The sequence below is a fragment of the Amblyraja radiata genome, chromosome 14 (genome assembly GCF_010909765.2).
Source record: "Amblyraja radiata isolate CabotCenter1 chromosome 14, sAmbRad1.1.pri, whole genome shotgun sequence".
NCBI classification, from domain to species: Eukaryota; Metazoa; Chordata; class Chondrichthyes; order Rajiformes; family Rajidae; genus Amblyraja; species Amblyraja radiata.
In genome coordinates, this window is record NC_045969.1 from 32,129,304 (window position 1) to 32,151,761 (window position 22,458).

Genomic DNA, 22,458 nt, shown 5'->3' on the forward strand with positions numbered 1-22,458 from the left:
CAGGGTTGACCTTGCCCTTCCTTTGCCCATAAAGAGTGGCCACTAATGCGGCATCGGCCCCGGTCAAACGAGCCCTGCCCGGCTCTCACTCCGTCCCACCGCAGGGCACAGACTCGCCCTCTTTCTAAACAAACACTCACAACTTTTTTTTAAACTTCAAAAATAAGCTTTATTGGTAATTTAAAAAATATTTACAAATTCAAATTGTGCAAAAACCTTCATAGTCTGTGCATTCATGGAACAGCACCAGAACGGGCCCATCGGCCCACATCTCTGCTGAACATAATGCTGCTCCATGAATGCAGACTTGTATGAAGGTTTTTGCACAGTTTGTAAATATTTTTTTATTACCAATAAAGCTTATTTTTGAAGCTAAAAAAAGTTTGAGTGTTTGTTTAGAAAGAGGGCGAGTTAAATAGAGCTCTTAAAGATAGCGGAGTCAGGGGATATGGGGAGAAGGCAGGAACGGGGTACTGATTGCGGATGATCACAGTGAATGGCGGTGCTGGCTCGACTGGACCGACTGGCCTACTCCTGCACCTATTGTCTACTGTCTAAGACCATCACTTATCCACCAGCACATAACCCTGCATATGCCTATCACATTTTTTTTGGCGTAAAAACTCACCCGCACATCTCCTTTAAATTTTGCCCCTCTCACCTTAAAGATAATGCCCATTAGCATTTGATTTTTCCATCCTAGGAGTCTGTCTATCTTCTCTATGCCACATTATTGCTAGTATCATACTCCAGCAATATGCACACAGTTCTGTGCACAAAACACTGTTGTAACGATATCCCTTCCCTTGTCTGTGGGGTCCTGCAACCAGATTCAGCCCTTCCATGTCCAGCAGCAGAAAGACCCCAGTCACAAGGAACTGCAGATGCTGGTTTACAAAAAAAAAAAGGCACAAAGTGCTGGAGTAACTCAGCAGGTCAGGCAGCATCTTTGGAGAACATGGATAGATACATTTCAGGTCAGGACCCTTCTACAGAACCATGCAAAGAAATGCAAAGTCTGAAGAAGGGTCCTGCCCTGAAACATCACCAATCCAGAGATGCTGCCTGACTTGCTGAATTACTCCAGCGGAAAGACCCTAGTGGTATCCAACAACAACATTCACTCGAAGATAGACACAAAGTGCTGGAGTAACTCAGTGGATCTGGCAGCATCTCTGGGGAAAAAGGATGGGTGATGTCGTTTTGGGTCGGTACCCTTCTTCAGACTGCCTCACCTGCCATCCCCAAGTACCGCAGTTCCCTGGTGGTCTGTGGTCAGACTAGCATTGCTGTGACATATTGTGCTGGTCCCACTGACTAAACCTTGTTAGCTACGATAAGGCCATGCTCCAAGCATTTTGTCAAGGGAATGATAGAGGAGTCCTTCCCTGCCAATTGCACCCCTTCTCACCCTGATAATAGACAATAGACAATAGGTGCAGGAGTAGGTCATTCGGCCCTTCGAGCCAGCACCGCCATTCAATGTGATCATGGCTGACCATCCCCAATAAGTACCCTGTTCCTGCCTTCTCCCCATATCCCCTGACTCCGCTATTTTTAAGAGCCCTATCTAGCTCTCTCTTGAAAGCATTAAGAGAACCTGCCTCCACCGCCCTCTGAGGCAGAAAATTCCACAGACTCACAACTCTCTGTGAGAAAAAGTGTTTTCTCGTCTCCGTTCTAAATGGCTTACTCCTTATTCTTAAACTGTGGCCCCTGGTTCTGGACTCCCCCAACATCGGGAACATGTTTCCTGCCTCTAGCGTGTCCAAGTCCTTAACAATCATATGTTTCAATGAGATCACCTCTCATCCTTCTAAACTCCAGAGTATACAAGCCCAGCCGCTCCATTCTCTCAGCATATGATAGTCTCGCCATCCTGGGAATTAACCTTGTAAACCTACGCTGCACTCCCTCAATAGCAAGAACGTCCATCCTCAAATTAGGGGACCAAAACTGCACACAATACTCCAGGTGTGGTCTCACTAGGGCTCTGTACAACTGCAGAAGTTGACCAGGAAAAGCAGTTTGGCTCCCTTTGGGGTGCAGGTTGTTAAGCTTGCGCTAGAAGTCTTCCATGGCTTTATCCAAAACTTTGATGGTTAGGACCGATACTTTCTAACTGAGCCACTGAATGCATGTAAGTAAATTCGCAGATGTTGGGTCGGTATGGAAGGATGAAATCACTTTAGTACGATCACCATGTTCAGGAATATACTTTATTTTAAAATATATTAGACAAATGTTGTGCGTAACAATAATCAAGATTCATAACTTGCATTTGATTGGCAAAAACAATCTACTTACAAAATAAATTTATAGCAAAGCAATTAACACAATTACTTTGAAATTAGTTCATATATGTAATAAAGATCTCCTCCCCTCCCCCCCCCCCCCCCAACACCTTGTTCATAGTATGTAAAATTATTACATACTTTAAAAATTAAAAGTGAATTGATTTACCTGCTCAAACCTCGAAATCTCTAGTAAAAACAAAGAACTGCAGATGGGTCTGGCAGCATCTCTGAAGAAAAAGGATGGGGACCCTACTTCGGACCTGAAACATCACCCACCCTTTTTCTCCAGGGATGCTGCCTGGCTGGTTGTCACTCTAGCACTTTGTGTCTACTCTTAACCTCAACATTCATCCACACACCTCATCCCCTTTCCATTGAATGTATATTCCTATTGTTTTGATTCCTATAACATTGCATTTCAATTAATGATTAAGAAAAGGAACGTGTAATATTTCACCACTCCTTGGATATTTCCCCTACTAGGAACAATTTATTTGATCAAAGAACTAAGTGTGGAATTTACTACCTATATGAAGTGTGCTTATTATTGCAAAAACAAGTTTTTCAAGAGCATCTTCCTCTCTTCAACAGTACATTTCTTGTATCCGTTGCTTGTATTTTGATGAGAATCTTATGATTCCGCTATTTTATTCCAAGTCTTTTTCCACTTCTCCACTTTAATCTTGCAACAACGTACAAGTTATACCTTTAGACTTTAGAGATATACCATGGAAACAGGCCCCTTGGCCCACCAAGTCCGCACTATCCTACACTCTAGGGACAATTTCTACAAGGCAAATAATCTAGAAACCTGCACGTCTTTGGAGTGTGGGTGGAAATCGAAACACCCAGAGAAAACCCACAGTCACAGGGAGAACTACAAACTCCGTACAGACAGCACCAATAGTCAGGATCAAACCCAAGTCTCTGACGTTGTAAGGCAGTAACTCTACCGCTGCGCCACTGTGCCGCCAAATATCATATGCAGAAAAATACTCAAGTTTGAAACACTATCTCGACTTAGTCAAGATTATATCAGTGCAGTACAACACTTGAATTCAAAGTAACACACACTCCTCTCTTACTCACAATAAATAGTGTTCTAATGCAGTTTATCAACGTTTGAGAAAATCAAGAAAACAATTACTTCAGTGCACTGATCAATTATTCCTTTCACTTGCCCTCATCTAAAAGTTGTGCAGACCTGTAATACCTGTACCTCAATAGTGATATGCTTAAAATAAAATCAGATTACTTCATAACTTGTCAGTTAACTTAAAAACTTCAAACACCAGAAACACATTTTTCCTTACCATGTAAAATACATTCTACAATATTCAATACCAATCAAGAAGTCTATTACAGGTCCCCCACCAATTTTCCAGCACCTTTGGTTCCAGAGCCTTCTTGATTATCCGTTTTGCTGGATCAACAGAGGTCATGACCTACGAGGAGTCAAACAGAACCCGGAATGGTCCATCTACCTAGGCTGCCGGGAGGCCGAAAAACCGTCCCGCAAAGTCGGCCTCGGAAGTCAGCTATGGGAACAGATCTGCCGGCTCTGGCCAGAGTTCCAAAACCCCAGCAAATTAATCCCGACAATCGTCCGCGGAATCCCGATGAGGTAGAGATCGGCCGCCTTGCCAGCTCCAGGCACCACATTTTCAGGGGGACTTCCATGGGGGAATCTCAAGTGCGCTCTTGTAATTTTGTCCGGATTAAAGGAGGTGCTGGACCACCATTTGTCAGAAAATTGGTCTGTTCTTCATTTATGTTAATGATCACAGCAGCAGAGTAACAAACGTGAGTCACATATTGTGTGCTATAACAATGTTGTCAATTACAAAAAGACTGATATTAAAACCATAAAGCCTGTGCTAATAGCAGCATTTTTCCAGTTGAAAGCACTAACTGTAGAGTTTGAATCGAGTATTATGCTTCCATTATTGAGAATGACGTGAATGCTTTCAAGAATTGTTGGACATGGTACACCCATTTGTGGATATCGTCCATTCGTACAAACAAGAGCCAGTCGGCACTAAAAAATTGTTCACATGTCGCTTACACACAGTAATCAGACACCATTGGCTGTTTGATCAAGAGCTACCAGTTCATAGTAGATTACTTAAGTGATATACTTTGGAAACTGACAAGACAATCTCTTCCAGTGCCACTTCGACAAAGATACTTTATTAAACAAATGAACTTCCACCTCGGCTTTAAGGAAGCTGAAACCAGGCACTGGGCTGGTCATTATAATTTATTTTCTCTTTATGCACCATTTGTTGTACTCGTGTAAGGCAGCACAGTTGCACAATATGATTGACCTGGATAGCACACTAATGGGTTTTCTACTCTAACACAGTGCACATGCCAATAATAAACCATTCCGATATTATAAACTATGCATGGTTTACAAAACAACAGACACAAAGTGCTGGAGCAACTCAGCAGGTCAGGCAGCATCTCTGGAGAACATGGAAAGGTGATGGTTCGGGCCGGGGACCTTCACGTAGCTCCTGTACTCAGTAAAACCATCGGAAAGCACCATGTGAACATGACTAAAATTTATAGCTGAGCCAGCTGAATATGGGAGTGGATGACCAAGGCTCGGTCACAGAGCCATGTCTTAGAGAAGGAAAGAGGAAGAAAAGTTGGAGATCTAAAATCAGAGAATAGGGCCTTGGCAGGCAATTTTAGAATTGGTGGAGCCTAGATATCTGAAAACATTAAGGTTGGAGATTACTAGAGAGGGGAGAAGATGTCAGACGGAAACTGAAAACAGACAACAACTTGAAAGGCTTCAACACATTGAATAATTCGGATAAGTAAGCTGGAGATGTGGCGATCGGCAAAGGTAGAGGGGTTAAATGCTGGTTTCTGAGGATGAAGGATGATGGTAGATTATAGTTTCGCAGCTATTCATAGACAAAGTGTTAAAGGATGGAGGTCAGGATCTGTTGTGCAAATCATGAGCCAAAGCAAGGTTATGTTGGAAAGAGAATCATAGGCTAGATGTTTGAGAGTTTCCCTGGAGTAGATGCAGAAGGAAGTGGAATTGGAAGTGGCTAGGAAGATATCGATTGATGGCGATACGGGTAACCCAACCTGATTGTAAAATAAACAAAATAAAATTTTAAAAAGCAAAAAATTAATCTCATTTTTGCAAATTCCTCTTCCTCATCCATGCCAAATCAAAAAAAATCCTCCGTTTTGGAGGCTGACTGGTGACCTCAATCAATGTGGGAAAGAAATGCACAATTGGCAAGGCTGCATCTAAGCTAGAATTTGCTTCTAACTAAGGAAAGACTAGGTTTGATACTAATGGTGTGTATTGCATTTATGTTTAAAATCTTACAGAAAATTTGGAACAGCTATATTAAGATAAATGACCATTTCAGCTGGTTTGGCTGTCTCACTACAAAGCATATTTCCATTGCGTATCAAAATCAACACTTAGTTTTATTTTTAGAGATACAGCATGGAAACAGATCCTTCGGCCAAACCGAGTCCGCGCCGGCCAGCGATCCCCGCATATTAACACTATCCTACACACACTAGGGACAATTTTTACATTTACCAAGCCAATTAACCTACATACCTGTACGTCTTTGAGGTGTGGGAGGAAACCGAAGCTCTCGGAGAAAACCCACGTGGTCACGGGGAGGACGTACAAACTCCGTCCAGATACATCCCGTAGCTGGGATTGAACCCGGGTCTGCAGCGCTACATGCGCTGTAAGGCAGCAACTCTACCGCTGCACCACCATGCCTGCCTGATACATCATTCACATCAGATCTACAACAGACAATGGTAATGCTTAAAGGTATCCAAAACACACTGTTCTAAACTTAATGAAGACCTGACATAGATAAATAAACTAACAGAGACATATCCTCAATTTGCTTCTCAATGACTTGCACCATTCACCGTAAGAGTATGCTTCCATTCCAGTCTATAACACCATCCATATAGTCATACAGCACGTAAACAGGCCCTATGGCCCAATTCACCAATGCCAACCAAGAATGCCCCATCTAAGCTAAGCCTTTCTTATCTATGTACCTGCCTAGCTGTCTTTTAAATGCTGTTGGACTTGCCTCCACTACCTCCACTGGTAACTTGTTCTATAGATCCACTACCCACTGAGTGGAAATGTTACCCCTCAGGTTCCTATTGAATCTTGCCCCTTTCAGCTTAAACCCATGTCCTCGGGTTTTTGATTAACTTACACAAGGTAAAAGACTTTGTGCATAATTATGAAATGCATGGGAATTATGACTATAACATATTGTGGGAGCCATTTATGTTTAATGTTGGCATATCATATTATTTTGCTTAGATATATCTTGCAGTATTATTTTGGACACGGGACAGTCATTAGATGCACAGGGTGGTGTATTTATAAGGGCATAGGGGACAGGAAGGGGCAGGCACAGGGAAGGAGCGCATACAATTCTCACCAGACCAGGGACAGAGCAACCAGCTACAACTTCCATGCAGAATTAGGAAACCTGGTACATTCATCTCTTTGTTTGTACAACTACCTCAATAAACACCCAACTAAACTGGAAATAGCGACTAGGAGATCTGTTCTATTGGGTCTGCGTAAGATCACTCCTACTGTACCTGTGTATTAATGGCAACTGGAAAAGTTGAAGATTTGCCATTGCACAAATGTTTGTATAGAAACTCAAATTTAGTTGCCAAGTAAAGGCTAAGGTGGTAATAATAATAATAAGCATGACGTATATAACAGGATTAATACAGGGCTGAGGGAATATGAACAATGTTAATTGGCGATGTACTGTACACTAGCACACAGATTCTGAAGAAACAAGGAAGTGCAGATGCTGATATACACAAAAAGACGCAAAGTGCTGGAGTAACTCAGCGGGTCAAAGGCTGGGTCAAAGGCTAGGACAAAGGCCAGGCAGCATCTCTGGGAGCATGGATAGGTGACGTTTCAGATTATGAGCATGTTTTAGAAGAGGGAGCTGAGGTCCATCAACCAACCCCGCATCCATACCTTGACCTTGTGCATAAACATTGCTCGACACTGATGTTGCGACTATGTAACAAGGGCATGTTCAAGGACACGCCAGGTCGAGGACACTGTGCAGGAGCAGAGAGGTCATCCAATCAGCGCTCTCCCACCAGTCCTGGCCCCGCACATTTGTCACCATCGCTACAAGTACTCATCCTGCTCACATCCAGGCACCACTTCCTGCTTGCCGTCCCTGCACTCCGAGCTGTTCTCAGCCGTTCGTACCTCTCCACTGTACTTCTTCATGACGCTGTATGCACCAAAGATCAGAAACAGCATGGCAATCGCTGCAAAGTACACAGTGTAAGCCAGAAACTGGAAGAAAAAACACTTCATAAACAATTTGCATTAAATATTATTCCCCTTATCCTGTATTGTACTAAACATTATTCCTTTATGTTTATTTGCATTAAATGCTCTTCCCTTTATCATGTATTTGCACTAAACACAAGTCCCCTTACCCTGTATTTGCGCTAAACATTATTCCCTTTATCCTGTATTACATCAAACATTAGTTTCTTTACGTGTATGAAGGAACTGCAGATGCTGGTTTAAACTGAGGACAGACACAAAATGATGGAGTAACTCAGCGGGACAGGCAGCATCTCTGAAGAGATAGAATGGGTGACATTTCGGATCGAGACCTTTCTTCAGACAGGGGAAAGGGAATCGAGAGATATAGACGGTGATGTAGGGAGATATAGAACAAATGAATGATATGTAAAAAAGTAACAAAGATAAAGGAAACAGGCCATCGTTAGCTGTTTGCTAGGTGAGGATGAGATGCTGGAGCAACTTTGGTGGGGAGGAATACAGAGAGAGGGAATGCAGGAGATGCTTGAAGTTTGAGAAATCAATATTATACCACTGGGCCACAAGCTGCCCAAGCAAAATACGAGATGTTGACCCTTCAATTTGCATCTAGCCTCACTCCCGATAATGGAAGAGGCCTAGGACAGAAAGGTCAGTGTGGGAATGGGAAGCAGAATTAGTGTTTGGCAACAGGGAGATCAGGTAGGTCCAGGCAGTCTGAGCGAAGGTGTTCAGCGAAACGATCACCCAGTCTGCGTTTGGTCTCGCCAATGTATAAGAGTCCACATCTTGAACAACGGATACAGTAGATGAGGTTGGAGGAGGCACAAGTGAACCTCTGCCTAACCTGAAAGGACTGTTGGGGTCCCTGGACAGTCGAGGGAGGAGGTATTGGAACAGGTGTTGCATCTCCTGCGGTTGCTGGGGAAGGTACATGGGGAGGGGTTGGTTTGGGTGGGAAGGGATGTTAACCAGGGAGTTGCGGAGGGAACTATCTCTGCGGAAGGCGGAAAGGGGTGGAGATAGGAAGATGTGACTGGTGGTGGGATCCCGTTGAAGGTAGCGAAAATGTCGGAGGATTATGTGTTGTATGCGACGGCTGATAGAGTGAAAGGTAAGGACACGGGGGACTCTGTCCCTGTTGCGACGAGGGAGAGGGGGAGCAAGGGTGGAGCTGCGTTGTACCGAGGAGACATGTGCAAATGCCTCATCTATGATGGGAGAGGGGAACCCCCATGAGGTTCTCATGAGGGAAAGAATGAGGACGTTGGATGTCCTGGTATGGAACACCTCATCTTGGGCGAAGATGCGGCGTAGACGGAAGAATTGGGAGTAGAAGACAGAGTCTTTGCAGGAAGCAGTGTGGGAAGAAGTGTAGCCGAGATAGTTCTGGGAGTCAATGGGTTTGTAATAGACGTCAGTCAGTAGTCTATTTCTGGTGATGGACACGGTGAGATTAAGAAAGGGGAGGGAGGTGTCGGAGATGGTCCAAATGAATTTTGAATGCAGGATGGAAATTGGAGGTGAAGTTAATGAAGCCCATGATTCTGCATGGTGCAGGAGGTAGCACCAATGCAGTCATCAATGTAATGGAGATAGAGTTCAAGGATAGAGCCAGTGTACTCCTGGAACAAGGATTGTTCAACGTACCCTACAAAGAGGCAGACATAGCAGGGGTCCATGCGAGTGCCCATAGCTATGCCTTTGATTTGAAGGAAGTGGGTGTAGTCGAACAAATTGTTGTTAAGGATGAGGACCAGCTCCGTTAGAGGGGAATTGGCTGGTTCTGTTGTCGAGGAAGAAATGGGGGGCTTTAAGGCCTTCCTGGAGGGGGATGGAGGTGTAGAGTGACTGAACACCCTAATATAGATGATGGGGTGGAGGCTCGGAAAGCAGGTCAACAAAGAGATGAAGAGCGTGTGATGTATCTTTGTCATAGAGGGGATAGGATGGAGTCGAGGTATATGGAAATCATTTCAGTGGGACAGGAGCGGGCAGAAACAATGGGCCTGCCAGGGAAGTTGTGTTCATGGATTTTTAGGTGAAGGTAAAACCGGGCCATGTGGGACTGGGAAATGATAAGGTTGGAGGCTGTGGAGGGCAGGCAGCCGGAAGTGATAACATTTGAAATAGTTTGAGAGCTTATGGCCTGGTGCTCATCTGTGGGGTCATGGTCAAAGGATAGGTAGGAGGCAGTGTCCAAGAGCTGTGCCTGGCCTCAGTGCGGTAGCGGTCAGCTCGCCAGACTCACGGCACCTCTCTTGGTGGCGGAGCTTTATCTTGTATTGCACTAAACGTTATTCCTTATATCTTGTATCTGTACACTGTGTACATCTGCAGTGTAATCATGTATAGTCATTTCGCTGACTGGATAGCACGCAACAAATAGCTTCTCACTGTAGCTCGGTGCACGTGGCAAAAATAATACACCAAAATAAACTAGTCATTGATTCTCACCCTGAAATAATTAAAAATAAGGAAAATATTATAGAGTATCCTCGATTAACGAGTAGTCAGAATTGTACCCTTCTTTGTATTACCATACATTAACATTTGAAGAGAATACTTTGCAGGACATTAAAATATCCAAGTAGCAATGTCTCACATTTAATCCTGAATAGTCTATGACAGACCCGTAGAAGCATTGCCTCCTTTCACTGTATAAAACATTGAGCCATGAGCAGCTGCTCTTTATTATATTTGCTCCAAACAGCATCCAGTCAATATTTTCAATCTAAAACAGGCAAGATTAGCTTCTTGAGTGCTTAATGTAATTAAATTGGATCATGGAACCCATGGATTCAACAGAGAGAATGTTAGCAATATTATGAAGCCTGAGGAGGGATTACAGTACTATGGTGATACTCAAGTAATGTGAACATCAATCAACGGTTTGACAGGGGTGTTTAAAGTCGTGAAGGTTAGATCGTATAAAGAAGAATAAAGGAAACCTGCATCCAGTAGAAATGGGGTCAGCACCAAGAGACATTTAATCACATTTGGCAAAAATACTGGAGGTAACACTGGGAGATATAATTCACACAATGACAATGATTAAGAATGCACAGAATGGTGGTGGAAATTGATTCAACTATCACCTTTGAAAGGGGACTGGTTAAAATATTGAAGGTAATATTTGCAAAAAATAACAAGAGTGCAAAGCTAACCCAGGTTTTCTTGCAACGAGCAGGGGCAGGCATGAAGAACAAAGTCCCTGTGATATCTGTGACCAAACTCCACATTGCTCATGCAATTGTCCCATTCTTCTTAATGTTTTCAAACAAAATGCCTCCAGTTTGATCGATTGAAAGTTACAGCATGGAAACAGGCCCTTTGGCCTGCCGGGTCCACGCTGACCATCAATCACCCGTTCACATTAGTTCTACGTTATCGCACTTCTCATCCACTCCCTACACACTAGCGACAATTTACAGAGGCCAATTAACCTACAAACCCCACACCTCTTTGGGATGTGGGAGGAAACCGGAGCACCCGGAGGAAACCCTCACAGTCACAGAGAGAACGTGCAAACTCCACACAAATAACACCAAGGTCAGGATGGGACCTGGGTCTCTGGTGGTGTGGGGCAGCAGCTCTACCAGCTGCGCTACTGTGCCACCAGTTGTTTGAATTATGATGATAAATCTCAATCAAAAGACAATGGTCTTTATAATTATCTCTATTTTATTTGCTTTTAAGCACAGATCAGGAACATTATGATTTTGCAATAACATTAAACTTCATCTGACCTCTAGTTACAATACAAAGTTAGTTTACAGCAGAAACAAATGAAATGCTTACCTGTCCAAATATGGTTAGGTTCAGCATGTTGGATTCCACTACAATCAGAGTCAGGACAGTCTGGAGGACTAAGGCAATGAAAGTGTTTACACCAAACACCAAAGCATACAATTCCACACTTAGATTTGCAGCAATTTTGTACCTTAATAAGGAAAGAGAGGCAATTACTGTTTAACATTTCCCTAAACCAAAAGGTAATATAAAATCCATTCATCACTTCCCACCCAAACCACCCCCTCGCCAGGAACATTCCTCTATAACCGCAGGAGATGCAACACCTGTCCCCATAACTCCTCCCTCAACTACATCCAGGGATCGCGACAGTCCTTTCAGGTGAGACAGAGGTTTACTTGCACCTCCTCCAACCTCATCCACTGTACCTGGTGCTCCAGGTGTGGACTCCTATATATCGGCGAGACCAAGTGCAGACTTGGCGATCGTTTCGCCGAACACTTGCTCTCTGCCTGTCTTGGCCAATGCGATCTCCCAGTTGCCAAACATTTAAACTCCCCTTCCCATACTAAACTTTCTGTCCTAGGCCTCCTCCACTGTCAGAGCGAGGCCACGTGCAAACTGGAGGAACAGATCTCATATTGCGCTTGCGCTGCTTACAATCCAGCGGCATGAACATTGATTTCTCTAACTTCAAGTAACTCATACATTCCTTCCCACCCTAGTCATCCTACTAGTTCCCTGTTCACATCCTTGTATCCCTGTCGTTAGCTCATCTTCCTCAGCCAACAATGGGCCATTATGGACTCCACTGTTCCTGAGGTCATCTGTTGCAGCCTTGTCTTATTCTGGCCTTCTCTACCTTTCAGTCGACGAAGGGATCCGATCCGAAACTTTACCTATTCCTTTTCTCGAGAGATGCTGCCTGACCCGCTTAGTTACTGCAGCATTTTCTGTCTAACTTCAATATATAATTAAAGTTAGATTCAAATGCACCATTGAAGAAAAAGTTCACTCACGTGGCTATGGTTATCAGCATCATGTAAATAATTCTGAATACGATGTAACAGCTGTAACAGACCCAGATGTGTTGGACTGTGGCCATGATGTAGAGCACAGCAACAATAACAGTGGAAAAGATGAGGAGCGCAACTTCACTCCACATGGACCAGGATATTTTAACATAACCCACAATAAACGCTGCCCCTGCACCTGTAAATTGATGAAGACAAGAATAAGAGTCGGAGTCATACAGCGTGGAAACAGGCCCTTCGCATGCCAACCAACATGTCCCATCCACACAAATCCCACTTGCCTATGTTTGGCCCATATCCCTCTAAACCTAACCTATCCATGTACCTTTCCAAATGTTCTTTAAAAATTGTGATAGTACCTGTCTCAACCGCCGGGGGAGACCCAGGTTCAATCCAGATTATAGGCGCTGTCTGTACGGAGTTTGCACGTTCTCCCTGAAGATGAGGGAGCTCCGATTCCTCCCACCTTCCAAAGACGAGTGGGTTTGTAACCTATGTAAATTGTCCCTAGTGCAGGATAGATCTAGTGTATGGTGGAATGCCGGTCGGTGTGGACTCGGTGGGCCACTCTAAACTAAATCCATTCATCGTCCAACAGATAAATAAAACCCTTTCTCTTGTACTTCCCACAGAATGTCTTAGTCCTTTCTGCTTGTTTTGCTGCATTCTTATTTTCCTTTGTAATTTTAAATGTGTATCTATCCATAGCACATCCACATACCCAGCTACCCATATCCACAAGTCCACAATCTTCTTCACCCACACCAATATTATTAATTCAGTTTAAGGGCTCTCAGCCATTCTAACAGGTACAATTTAAAAAAGAATCCATCAGCATGTGTTTGTTCTTTTTAACATTGTTACTGTTGGGGCACAATTTTCCTGGCTGGATGGCCTTTAAACGTGCAAGTAGATGTGTCCCTTTTAGATGTAATTTCTCTTCCAAAAAGTTAACTCCATCTTTGACCATACCATCCATTTTCCAGGAATTGGATCAACAAGGAATTGAACACAAGTATATACCAGGGTTGGGACTGTTACGCAGCAGTAGAGTTGCTGCTTTACAGTGCCGGAGAAACTGGTTCAATCTTGACTATGGGTGCTGTGACCGCATGGGTTTTCTCCGGGTGCTCCGGTTTCCTCTCACGCTCCAAAGACTTGCAGGATTGTAGGTTATTTGGCTTCTGTAAATTATCTCTAGAGTGTAAGATAGAACTAGTGTACGGGTGATCATTGATTGGCGCGGACTCGGTGGCGTGGAGGGCCCGTTTCCAGGATGTACCTCTAAACTAAAATGAACTAAACAGTCCACAAATATGTGAATAGAGAACCAACTCAATGGTTCTGTGATTTAAAATAAACCACACCAACTTACCCAATAGTGCCGATGCGGCTTCCACCATCCCATTGTAAATCTGGGAATTTTGCGAAGGATAAATTTTCTCCCACAATATTTGAACATAATTCAATATTTGAAAATAGCCACAGGTGGACAATGCCCACCACACTGACCAGCAGAGTAGTGTCCCCGAGGAATAACACTCCATTAAAGTCTTCCAGAGTAAGGCCAGGACATGGTAAATACCTTTCAAAGGCGTTTTATTCTGCAAAAAATATAAATACATCATTCTTGTATTTTTGTTTGTCAAACAACCTCAAGCGCTAAGCTTTTTGTTTCGTAAACAACATTTGTATTCTTGTGGAGAGTCAATGAACTGTATTCTGCACTCTGTATTACCTGCTTTGATCCAGCTAATGTAGTTTAGTTTAGGGATACAGCGTGGAAACAGGCCCTTCAGTCCACTAAACCCACGCCAACCAACAATCACCCGTACGCTAGTTCTGTCCTACACGCTTGGGACAATTTGCAGAAGCCAATTAACCTACAAACCTGCACGTCTTTAGAATGTGGGATGAAACAGGTGGCTAACCTTTTTAACTCCCCTGCCCATACTGACCTTTCTTTCCTGGGCCTCCTCCATTGCCAGTGTGAAGCCAAACACAAACTAGAGGAACAGCACCTCATATTCCCCTTGGGTAGCTTACAACCCAATAGCATGAACATTGATAGACACAAAATGCTGGAGTTACTCTTCAGGTCAGCCAGCATCTCTGGAGAAAATGGATAGGTGACATTTCAGGTCACGACTCATCTTCAGACTGGTAATAGGGAAACTAAGTAGATTATAGGATGTCCTCGGGCAAGGAGGTTCCCTGATAGGCTGACTGTTGGCTAGAGACAGGTGCAAGCCCAAGAGAGATACATCATTGTGAACTGTGGAACTAGTTACGAATCTTGAATTCTCCTACTTTAGATAACCTCTAACATCCCCTCCCCCTCCCATTCCCCCCACCTGGACTATCACTAATTTCTCCCCTCCTTATAGATTTCTTTCTTTGGCTTCACAGTTTGCAACTTTTCAATCCTGTCACACCTTCTGCTTTTATCTCTGGCCTTTGTTCCATCCATCTGCCTATCAAAACTCCTCTCGCCTGTGTCCACCTATTGCCTGCCATGCTTTGCCCTGCCTCTCCTCTCCTCTCCTCTCGTCCAGCTTTCCTTCACCCTCCCCAACAATCAGTCTGAAGAAGCCTGACCCGAGACGTCACCTATCCACATTCTCCAGAGATGCTGCCTGACCAGCAGAGTTCCTCCAGCATTTTGAGTCCTTTCTCTCCATGCCCGAACTAGGCTGACTATACAGTGCATTCAGAAAATATTCAAACCCACTTCACCTTTTCCACATTTTGTTACGTTACAGCCTTATTTTAAAACACCTGCTTTCGCTTCTTCATTCTGGGGTATTGTGTGTAGATTGATGATTTAAAAAAAAAAGAATTTAATCCATTTTGTAACGCAACAAAATGTGGAAAAAATGAAGGGGTCTGAATACTTTCTGAATGCACTATATTTCTAATGCAGCACAAGTTCGAACTTTAGCTCAAAAATAAACAAAAGATTTAGCTTCAACTTCCTTAAGAAGCTGAAGCATTACTCAGCATTCTACACCTCTCTCACCTACATTCAAGCCCTGGGGATTAAAATCACTTTCCTGCAATCTGTTTTTAAGAATATTCTGCAGCCAATACAGAAAGTCAAAGTAAAAAGGTATCGACAAAAACCTTAGTTCTTACTTAAGAAAGGAGCAAAGTTTAAAAGAGATACAAGGTAATTTTCTTTTTTTTTTTTTTTTTATAGACAGAGGGTGGTGGGTGCCTGGAATGACTACCGGGGTAGTAGTGTAGACAGATGTAATATTGCTGGTGTTTAAGAAGCTTTCGGCTATGGAAAGATATGGATTATGTGCAGGCAGATGACAGTTAGTCTTGTCATCATGTTTGGCGCAGACATTGTTGGCATATGCTGATTAGTTCCATTCAGATTTTAGGGTTTAAAGATACAGCGTAGATACAGGCCCTTTAGCCCACCGAGTCCGCGCCGACCAGTGATCACTCCGTATACTAACTTACACACATTAGGGGCAATTTTACAACCTACCGAATTAACCTACAAACCTATACGTCTTTGGAGTGTGAACTCTCACCAACTTCTACAGAAGACCATAGAAAGGCCATTGTACATTCTCCCTAGCTAGATAGGGCTCTTAACGATAGCGGAGTCAGGGGATATGGGGAGAAGGCAGGAACAGGGTACTGATTAGGGATGATCAGCCATGATCACATTCAATGGCGGTGCTGGCTCAAAGGACCAAATGGCGTACTCCTGCACCTATTGTCTATAAAGCATTTTATCGGCATGCATCACAGGATCGTTTGGGAACAGCTCCAACCAAGACCGCAGGAAACTGCAGAGAATTGTGGGTGCAGCCCAGACCATCACACAAAGCAATTGACTCTATTCTCTTCCATTGACTCCATTTACACTTCACACTGCCTCAGCAAGCCCACCAGCATAATTAAGGCCGAGTCCCACCCAGGTCACTTCCTCTTCTCCCCGCCTATCAGGTACGAGGTACAGAAGAGTGAAAACGCATACCTCCAGATTCAGGGACCGTTTCTTTCCAGCTGTTATCAGAATCATCCTTTCTGAATCGTCCTATCAACAATTAGAGAGTGGTCCTGAGCTACTATCTACCTCATTGAAGACCCTTGGACGTCACTGGTCTTTATCATGCACTCAATGTAATTCACTTTAATATGTATCTGTACAGTGTGGGTGGCTCAATTGTAATCATGTATAATCTTTCTGCTGATGCAAAAAAAGCTTTTCACTGTACCTCGGTACACATGGCAATAGACTAAACTAAGAAATAATATGAATAAAACACGGGGAAACCTTACCGTAATTCTATGAGTGTATGGATTGGCATCTGTTGGCTTGAGGAGATGACTATGAACCAATTTCTCAGCATCACCACAACTCAGCAATGAAGATGATTCAAGTCCTTTCGAAGATGACCTTGCACCTTCATCTCTGATATCTTTAGAGTTACAGTCTCTTATCACTCTGTGGAAGAATATGCTTTTCTGGGGCATTGGAAGAAGAATCGATGCAAAAAGGGCAACTGCAGCACAAACCAAGGAAATAACATGGAGGTGGAAGAGAGAGACCACAGTAAACGAAATCAGTATTTGCCCCACAATAGATCCCACGGTGTACCCAACCAATGTGGCACATCGACAATACCCAGTCACTTTCTGGTACATGTTAAAGTCAACCATTGTGTAGATGTAAGAGTAATAAGCCACTTCCGATGCAGTCACCATCCCGTAGAAAAACTCCATAAACTGCATTGCCAGCAGTCCTCGAGCGTACAATAGCATGAAAAAGGTCACCATCAAAGCCGCACATTGTATAATAATGACTGGCTTGTAATGGAGATAGTCAGTTGCAAGGAAGATGGGAAACAGAAGAACCAGATACGAGTAGGTCCATACTGGAAAAACCTCCTTCACCTATTTGGAAACAAAAAAGGAGGATTTAAATCAGGAAGATCAATTTCTAACTTTCAATGTCAGGTAGAATCTCTGGAGAAAAGGAATAGGTAACATTTCAGGTCGGAACCCTTCTCAGACCCAGACTGAGGAAGAGTTCCGACCCGAAACATCTCTCATTCCTTTTCGCCAGAAATGCTGCTTACCCGCTGAGTTACCACAGCTTTTTGTGTCTATCTTCGGTATAAACCAGCAATTGCAGTTCCTACCTACACATTATAACTTTCAATGCCTGATTTCTCAAGTCAAAGCTATACTTTTTTGTATTAGAAATTTGAATTACAGTATGTTCAACATATAGAACAATATCCCCTTAATACCAGAATATGAATTTATGAGAAAAAAATTAAAGCTAAGAAGGCACAAAGTGCTGGTCTAATTTAGCAGGACCCTTCCTCAGACCTGAAATGTCACCTGCAAAGCACAGGAACAAATCCTTCAGCCCTCGGTCCGAAGAAGGGTCCCGACTCGAAACATCACCCATCATTTTTCTCCAGAGATGCTGCCTGACCCACTGAGTTACTCCAGCACTTTGTGTCTATCTTCAGCTCTCAGTGTCTTGGTTAATCTCCCCTGACCGCACATGCTCCATATCACTACATTCATCCAAGGAACACTTGCAGATGCTGGAGTCGGTAACGATAAACAGTGGCAGAGGGGCAGACGGCATCTGAGGAGGGTGAGGAGTATCTGTCTCTCTCTGTGCCTCCACAGACGCTGTCCCACCCGCTCCAGGAGTGTGTGTGTTAGTGTATCCCGGTCACTTGCCTGCTGCTCGGTCAGGTTCTTGTCGGGCCCCAGGAGGTAGGGAGTGAGGAAGGGCTCGGAGGGCCGTACGTTGGAGAAGAAGCCGCAGAGGCAAAGCAGGGCGGTGGGGTGCAGCCACCTGGAGCGGGGGGTCGGGCTCCTCAGCCGCCGCCTGCTGCTGCTGCTGCTGCTGCTGTCCTCCGGTCCCGGAACCCCGCTGCCAGGCGCGTGCATTCCCGGTACCGGGCCCTCGGACGCGAGTATTCCCGGTCCCGGGCCGCCGGGCGCGAGCACTTCTGATCCAGGTCCGACGGCCACGGGCGCGGGCATTCCCGCTCCAAGGTCACCGCCGGGCGCGCGCACTCCAGGCCCCGGGACAACGTTCCATCCACCGCACTGACAGTCGTCGCTCGAAGGCTCCATCCTGTCAAGTCGCCGACGCTTTAGTCGAGCAAGCAAGTGTGCAGCGCAGTCATTGCAAGCGCACAAAGTGCCTCCAAACCAAACTGCCGGCTCAGCCGCACATCACCCGCAAATAGCAGCCGAGCAAACGGGAGGTGCGGCTGCACGTCATATCATAGCGCCATGAGTTGGAGCACAGAGCTGCGGCCGGTTAGTCAGTGTCTAGTGCAGGAAGGAGCTGCAGATGCTGCTTTACACCGAAGATAGACACAAAATGCTGGAGTAACTCAGCGGGTCAGGCAGCATCTTTGGAGTAAAGGAATAGTTGGCGTTTCGGGTCGAGACCCTTCTTCAGACAATAAAAAGTAATATCATATGTGTCCCGAAACGGAACAATTATATTCTTAAATTGCAGCAGGGGAGGTACACTGAGTACATTAACAGTTTTGGAGATGCACTAAACTGCAGATGCGGGAATCTTGAGCAAAAAAACAGAGTTTTGCACCTTTTTATTCTGTCTATGTTTTATCACAAATAAAAAAATATTTTTGAAATTACCGAAAAAGTTTCGGTGGAAGCGTTTTGAACACAAAGTATACCTGGTCGATCTAGCACACTGATTTACCATCAAACTGCGTACTTATAGATACACAGACAAAAGGTGCAGGAGTAGTCCATTCGGCCCTTCGAGCCAGCACCGCCATTCAATGTGATCATGGCTGATCATACACAATCAGTACCCCATGCCTGCCTGCATGCTATCTATCTATCTATCTATCTATCTATCTATCTATCTATCTATCTATCTATCTATCTATCTATCTGTCTGTCTGTCTGTCTGTCTGTCTGTCTGTCTGTCTGTCTGTCTGTCTGTCTGTCTGTCTGTCTGTCTGTCTGTCTGTCTCTACTATCAATCTATCTATCTACATCTCAAGTCAAGTCAAGTCAATTTTATTTCAATAGCACATTTAAAAACAACTCTCGTTGACCAAAGTGCTTTACATCAGTGCAGGTACTAACATGCTACAAACAGTGGTACATAAATCAACAATACGTCCATAAATACATACATACAGCGCTCCCTCACAGGTCCTCAAGAAACGCTTGTGAATAGAAGTAAATTTTAAGTCTAGAGTTGATGGAGAGGGCAGTTCTGATGGGAAGAGGGATGCTGTTCGATAGTCTAGGTGTTGCAACTGCAAAAGCGCGGTCGCCCCTGAGCTTATGCCTGGACCGCGGTATGGTCAGTAACCCCAAGTCGGCCGACCTGAGGGACCTGGAGGTGGTATAGTGGTCGATTTTTGATGTCGGTGGGGGCAAGCCCATTAAGGAGGAGCTTGAAATTGATTCTGAACCGCACTGGGAGCCAGTGGAGAGAGGCCAGAATCGGGGTAATGTCCCTTTTTCGGGTGCCCGTCAGAAGTCTCGCTGTGACATTTTGGACCAATTGCAGGCGGGACAGGGATGATTGGCTGATGCCAGTGTAAAGGGAGTTGCAGTAATCAAGGCGGGAGGAGAGAAATCTATTGATCTTCTATCTATCTATCTTCTATATCTATCTATACATAACTAAAACTCTGATCTTGTGCTCTTCCGGTTTGTGCGTTTTTTCTATTTGCACAAAAACAGTACACGACAGCACTACGATTTTTTGCCAGGTTACTCACCGTTCTCATGTGCTGCGAGTGCAATAAGTTTTGTTCCAATCAGTGGTATATAGTAAAAGTTATCGAGGTTTTAAAAAAAATGTAAACGCGTGTGCGCAGATTCCTTCAGTCAGCGTCACGCAGGTTGGTCTCTTCTCCTGTCAGTCAATGCCACGGCCGGGATGCCGACGCCCCTTCCTGCACCACCAGCGGCGGCCTGTCCTGCCTCACTCACAATCTCCTCTCTCCCCTCCTCACTGTAACTTGTCTATCGTCTCCCCCACCACCAGTGGTGACCACTGGGGGAGGTGGGTTCAGTGGAGGCCCAGTGGAGGCATGAGTGGTGCAATATTGCGTTGGGGGGACGGGTTGCATTGGGGGAACAGGTGATTGGTGGAATATCGCATTGGGGAATGGGTTGCGTTGGGGGACCATGCCTTCCGTGTGACAGGGACCCAACGGGTCCCACTTAGTCTAGTATCCCTTAATTCCGCTAGCCCTAAGAGCTCTATCTAACTCTCTTTTGAATGCATCCAGTGAATCGGCCTCCACTGCCTTCTGAGGCAGAGAATTCCATAAATTCACAACTCTGTGTGAAAAAGATTTAAGAATACCCCTTATTCTTAAACTGTGGCCCCTGGTTCTGGACTCCCCCAACATCGGGAACATGTTTCCTGCATCAGGCGAGTCCAATCCCTGAATAATTGTATAGGTTTCTATGAGACCCCCACTCATCCTTCTCAATTCCAGTGAATACAAGCCCAGTCGCTCCATTCTTTCATCATATGACAGTCCCGCCATCCCGGTGAATTAATCTCGTGAATTCGGCTGCACTCCCTCAATGGCAAGAATGGCCTTCCTCAAATTAGAAGCCCAAAACTGCACATAATACTTCAGGTGTGGTCTCACCAGGGTCTTGCACAACTGCAGAAGGACCTCTTTGCTCCTATACTAGCTTTCTTCACTGCCTGCAGTACCTGCATACTCAGACACCCGCCACTGCACTGATGCTTTTCACTGTTGTAAAGCTTGCCTTGAATCACAAAAAAACAATCTGATGGCCAACAAGGAGCGTAAAGTCAATTAAGACCAATATGAGTGTTGCTACATTTTTCATTTAAGCCTTTACCCTTGTGCATGTAAAGGAAGTTAATTTCTAAACTATTTTTTGTAAAAAACAATTCGGATCTTGATTTTTTATTTAAAATCCACAGAGAGTTTAGTGTAGTCACTGTGAGCGTGGTACAGTGGTACAGCAGTAGAGTTGCTGCCTTATAGCTCTAGAGATCCAGGAGCGAACCTGACTACATGGAAACATAGAAAATAGGTGCAGGAGTAGGCCATTCGGCCCTTCGAGCCTGCACCGCCATTCGATATGATCATGGCTGATCATCCAACTCAGTTTCCTGTACCTGCTTTCTCTCCATACCCCCTGATCCCTTTAGCCACAAGGGCCACATCTAACTCCCTCTTAAATATAGCCAATGAACTGGCCTCAACTATATTCTGTGGCAGAGAATTCCAGAGATTCACCACTCTCTATGTAAAAAATGTTTTTCTCATCTCAGATCTAAAAGATTTCCCCCTTATCCTTAAACTGTGACCCCTTGTTCTGGACTTCCCCAACATCGGAAACTACGGGTGCTGGCTGTACGTAGTTTGTACATTCTATGACTGTATGGGTTTTCCCTGGGTGCTCCAGTTTCCTCCCACACTTCAAAGACATACAGGTTTAAAGGTTAATTGGCTTTGGTTAAAACAAATGTAAATTGTCCCTAGTGTGCAGGATAGTGCTAGTGTATAGGGTGATCGCTGGTCTTGGGAGCTCGGTGGGCCGAAGGGCCTGTTTCCACGCTGTATTTCTAAAGTCTAAAGTCTGGTTGGAACCAATCAAAAGTTAAGAGAATTTATTGATAATGAGTGGGTCAAAAGGATTATGTTGGATTGTATTAAAATTCATCGCTGATGTTATTGAGACAGATTCATTGACATTGTGAGACACCCTTTTCATTAAAAATAACTTCACATATACTTGCTGAGCAATAAAATAAAAAGCTACAAACTGGTCAATATTAGTCAGGTTTTTGTAAAACAATGCTAAGAATGATCACAGAGAGTGTGGGCTTTATTGGTGGTATGCATATACAGTGGCTTGCAAAAGTTTTCATACCCCTTGAACTTTTCCACATTTTGTCACGTTACAACCACAAACGTAAATGTATTTTATTGGGATTTTATGTGATAGACCAACACAAAGTGGTGCA

At 44.3% G+C, this 22,458-nt stretch overlaps 1 protein-coding gene across 1 annotated transcript; it reads right to left on the reverse strand.

The window, feature by feature from the left end:
- Positions 1-4,465: 4,465 nt before the first annotated feature.
- Positions 4,466-18,695, reverse strand: slc19a2 (solute carrier family 19 member 2). The gene is made up of 6 exons (XM_033033043.1): positions 18,168-18,695; positions 16,746-17,360; positions 13,819-14,047; positions 12,429-12,621; positions 11,458-11,599; positions 4,466-7,659 (listed from the first exon to the last, which is right to left on the reverse strand). The coding sequence occupies exons 1-6, from the start codon at positions 18,567-18,569 to the stop codon at positions 7,486-7,488; spliced, it is 1,755 nt and encodes a 584-aa protein (XP_032888934.1). The 5' UTR covers positions 18,570-18,695; the 3' UTR covers positions 4,466-7,485.
- Between the last annotated feature and the right edge of the window lie 3,763 nt (positions 18,696-22,458).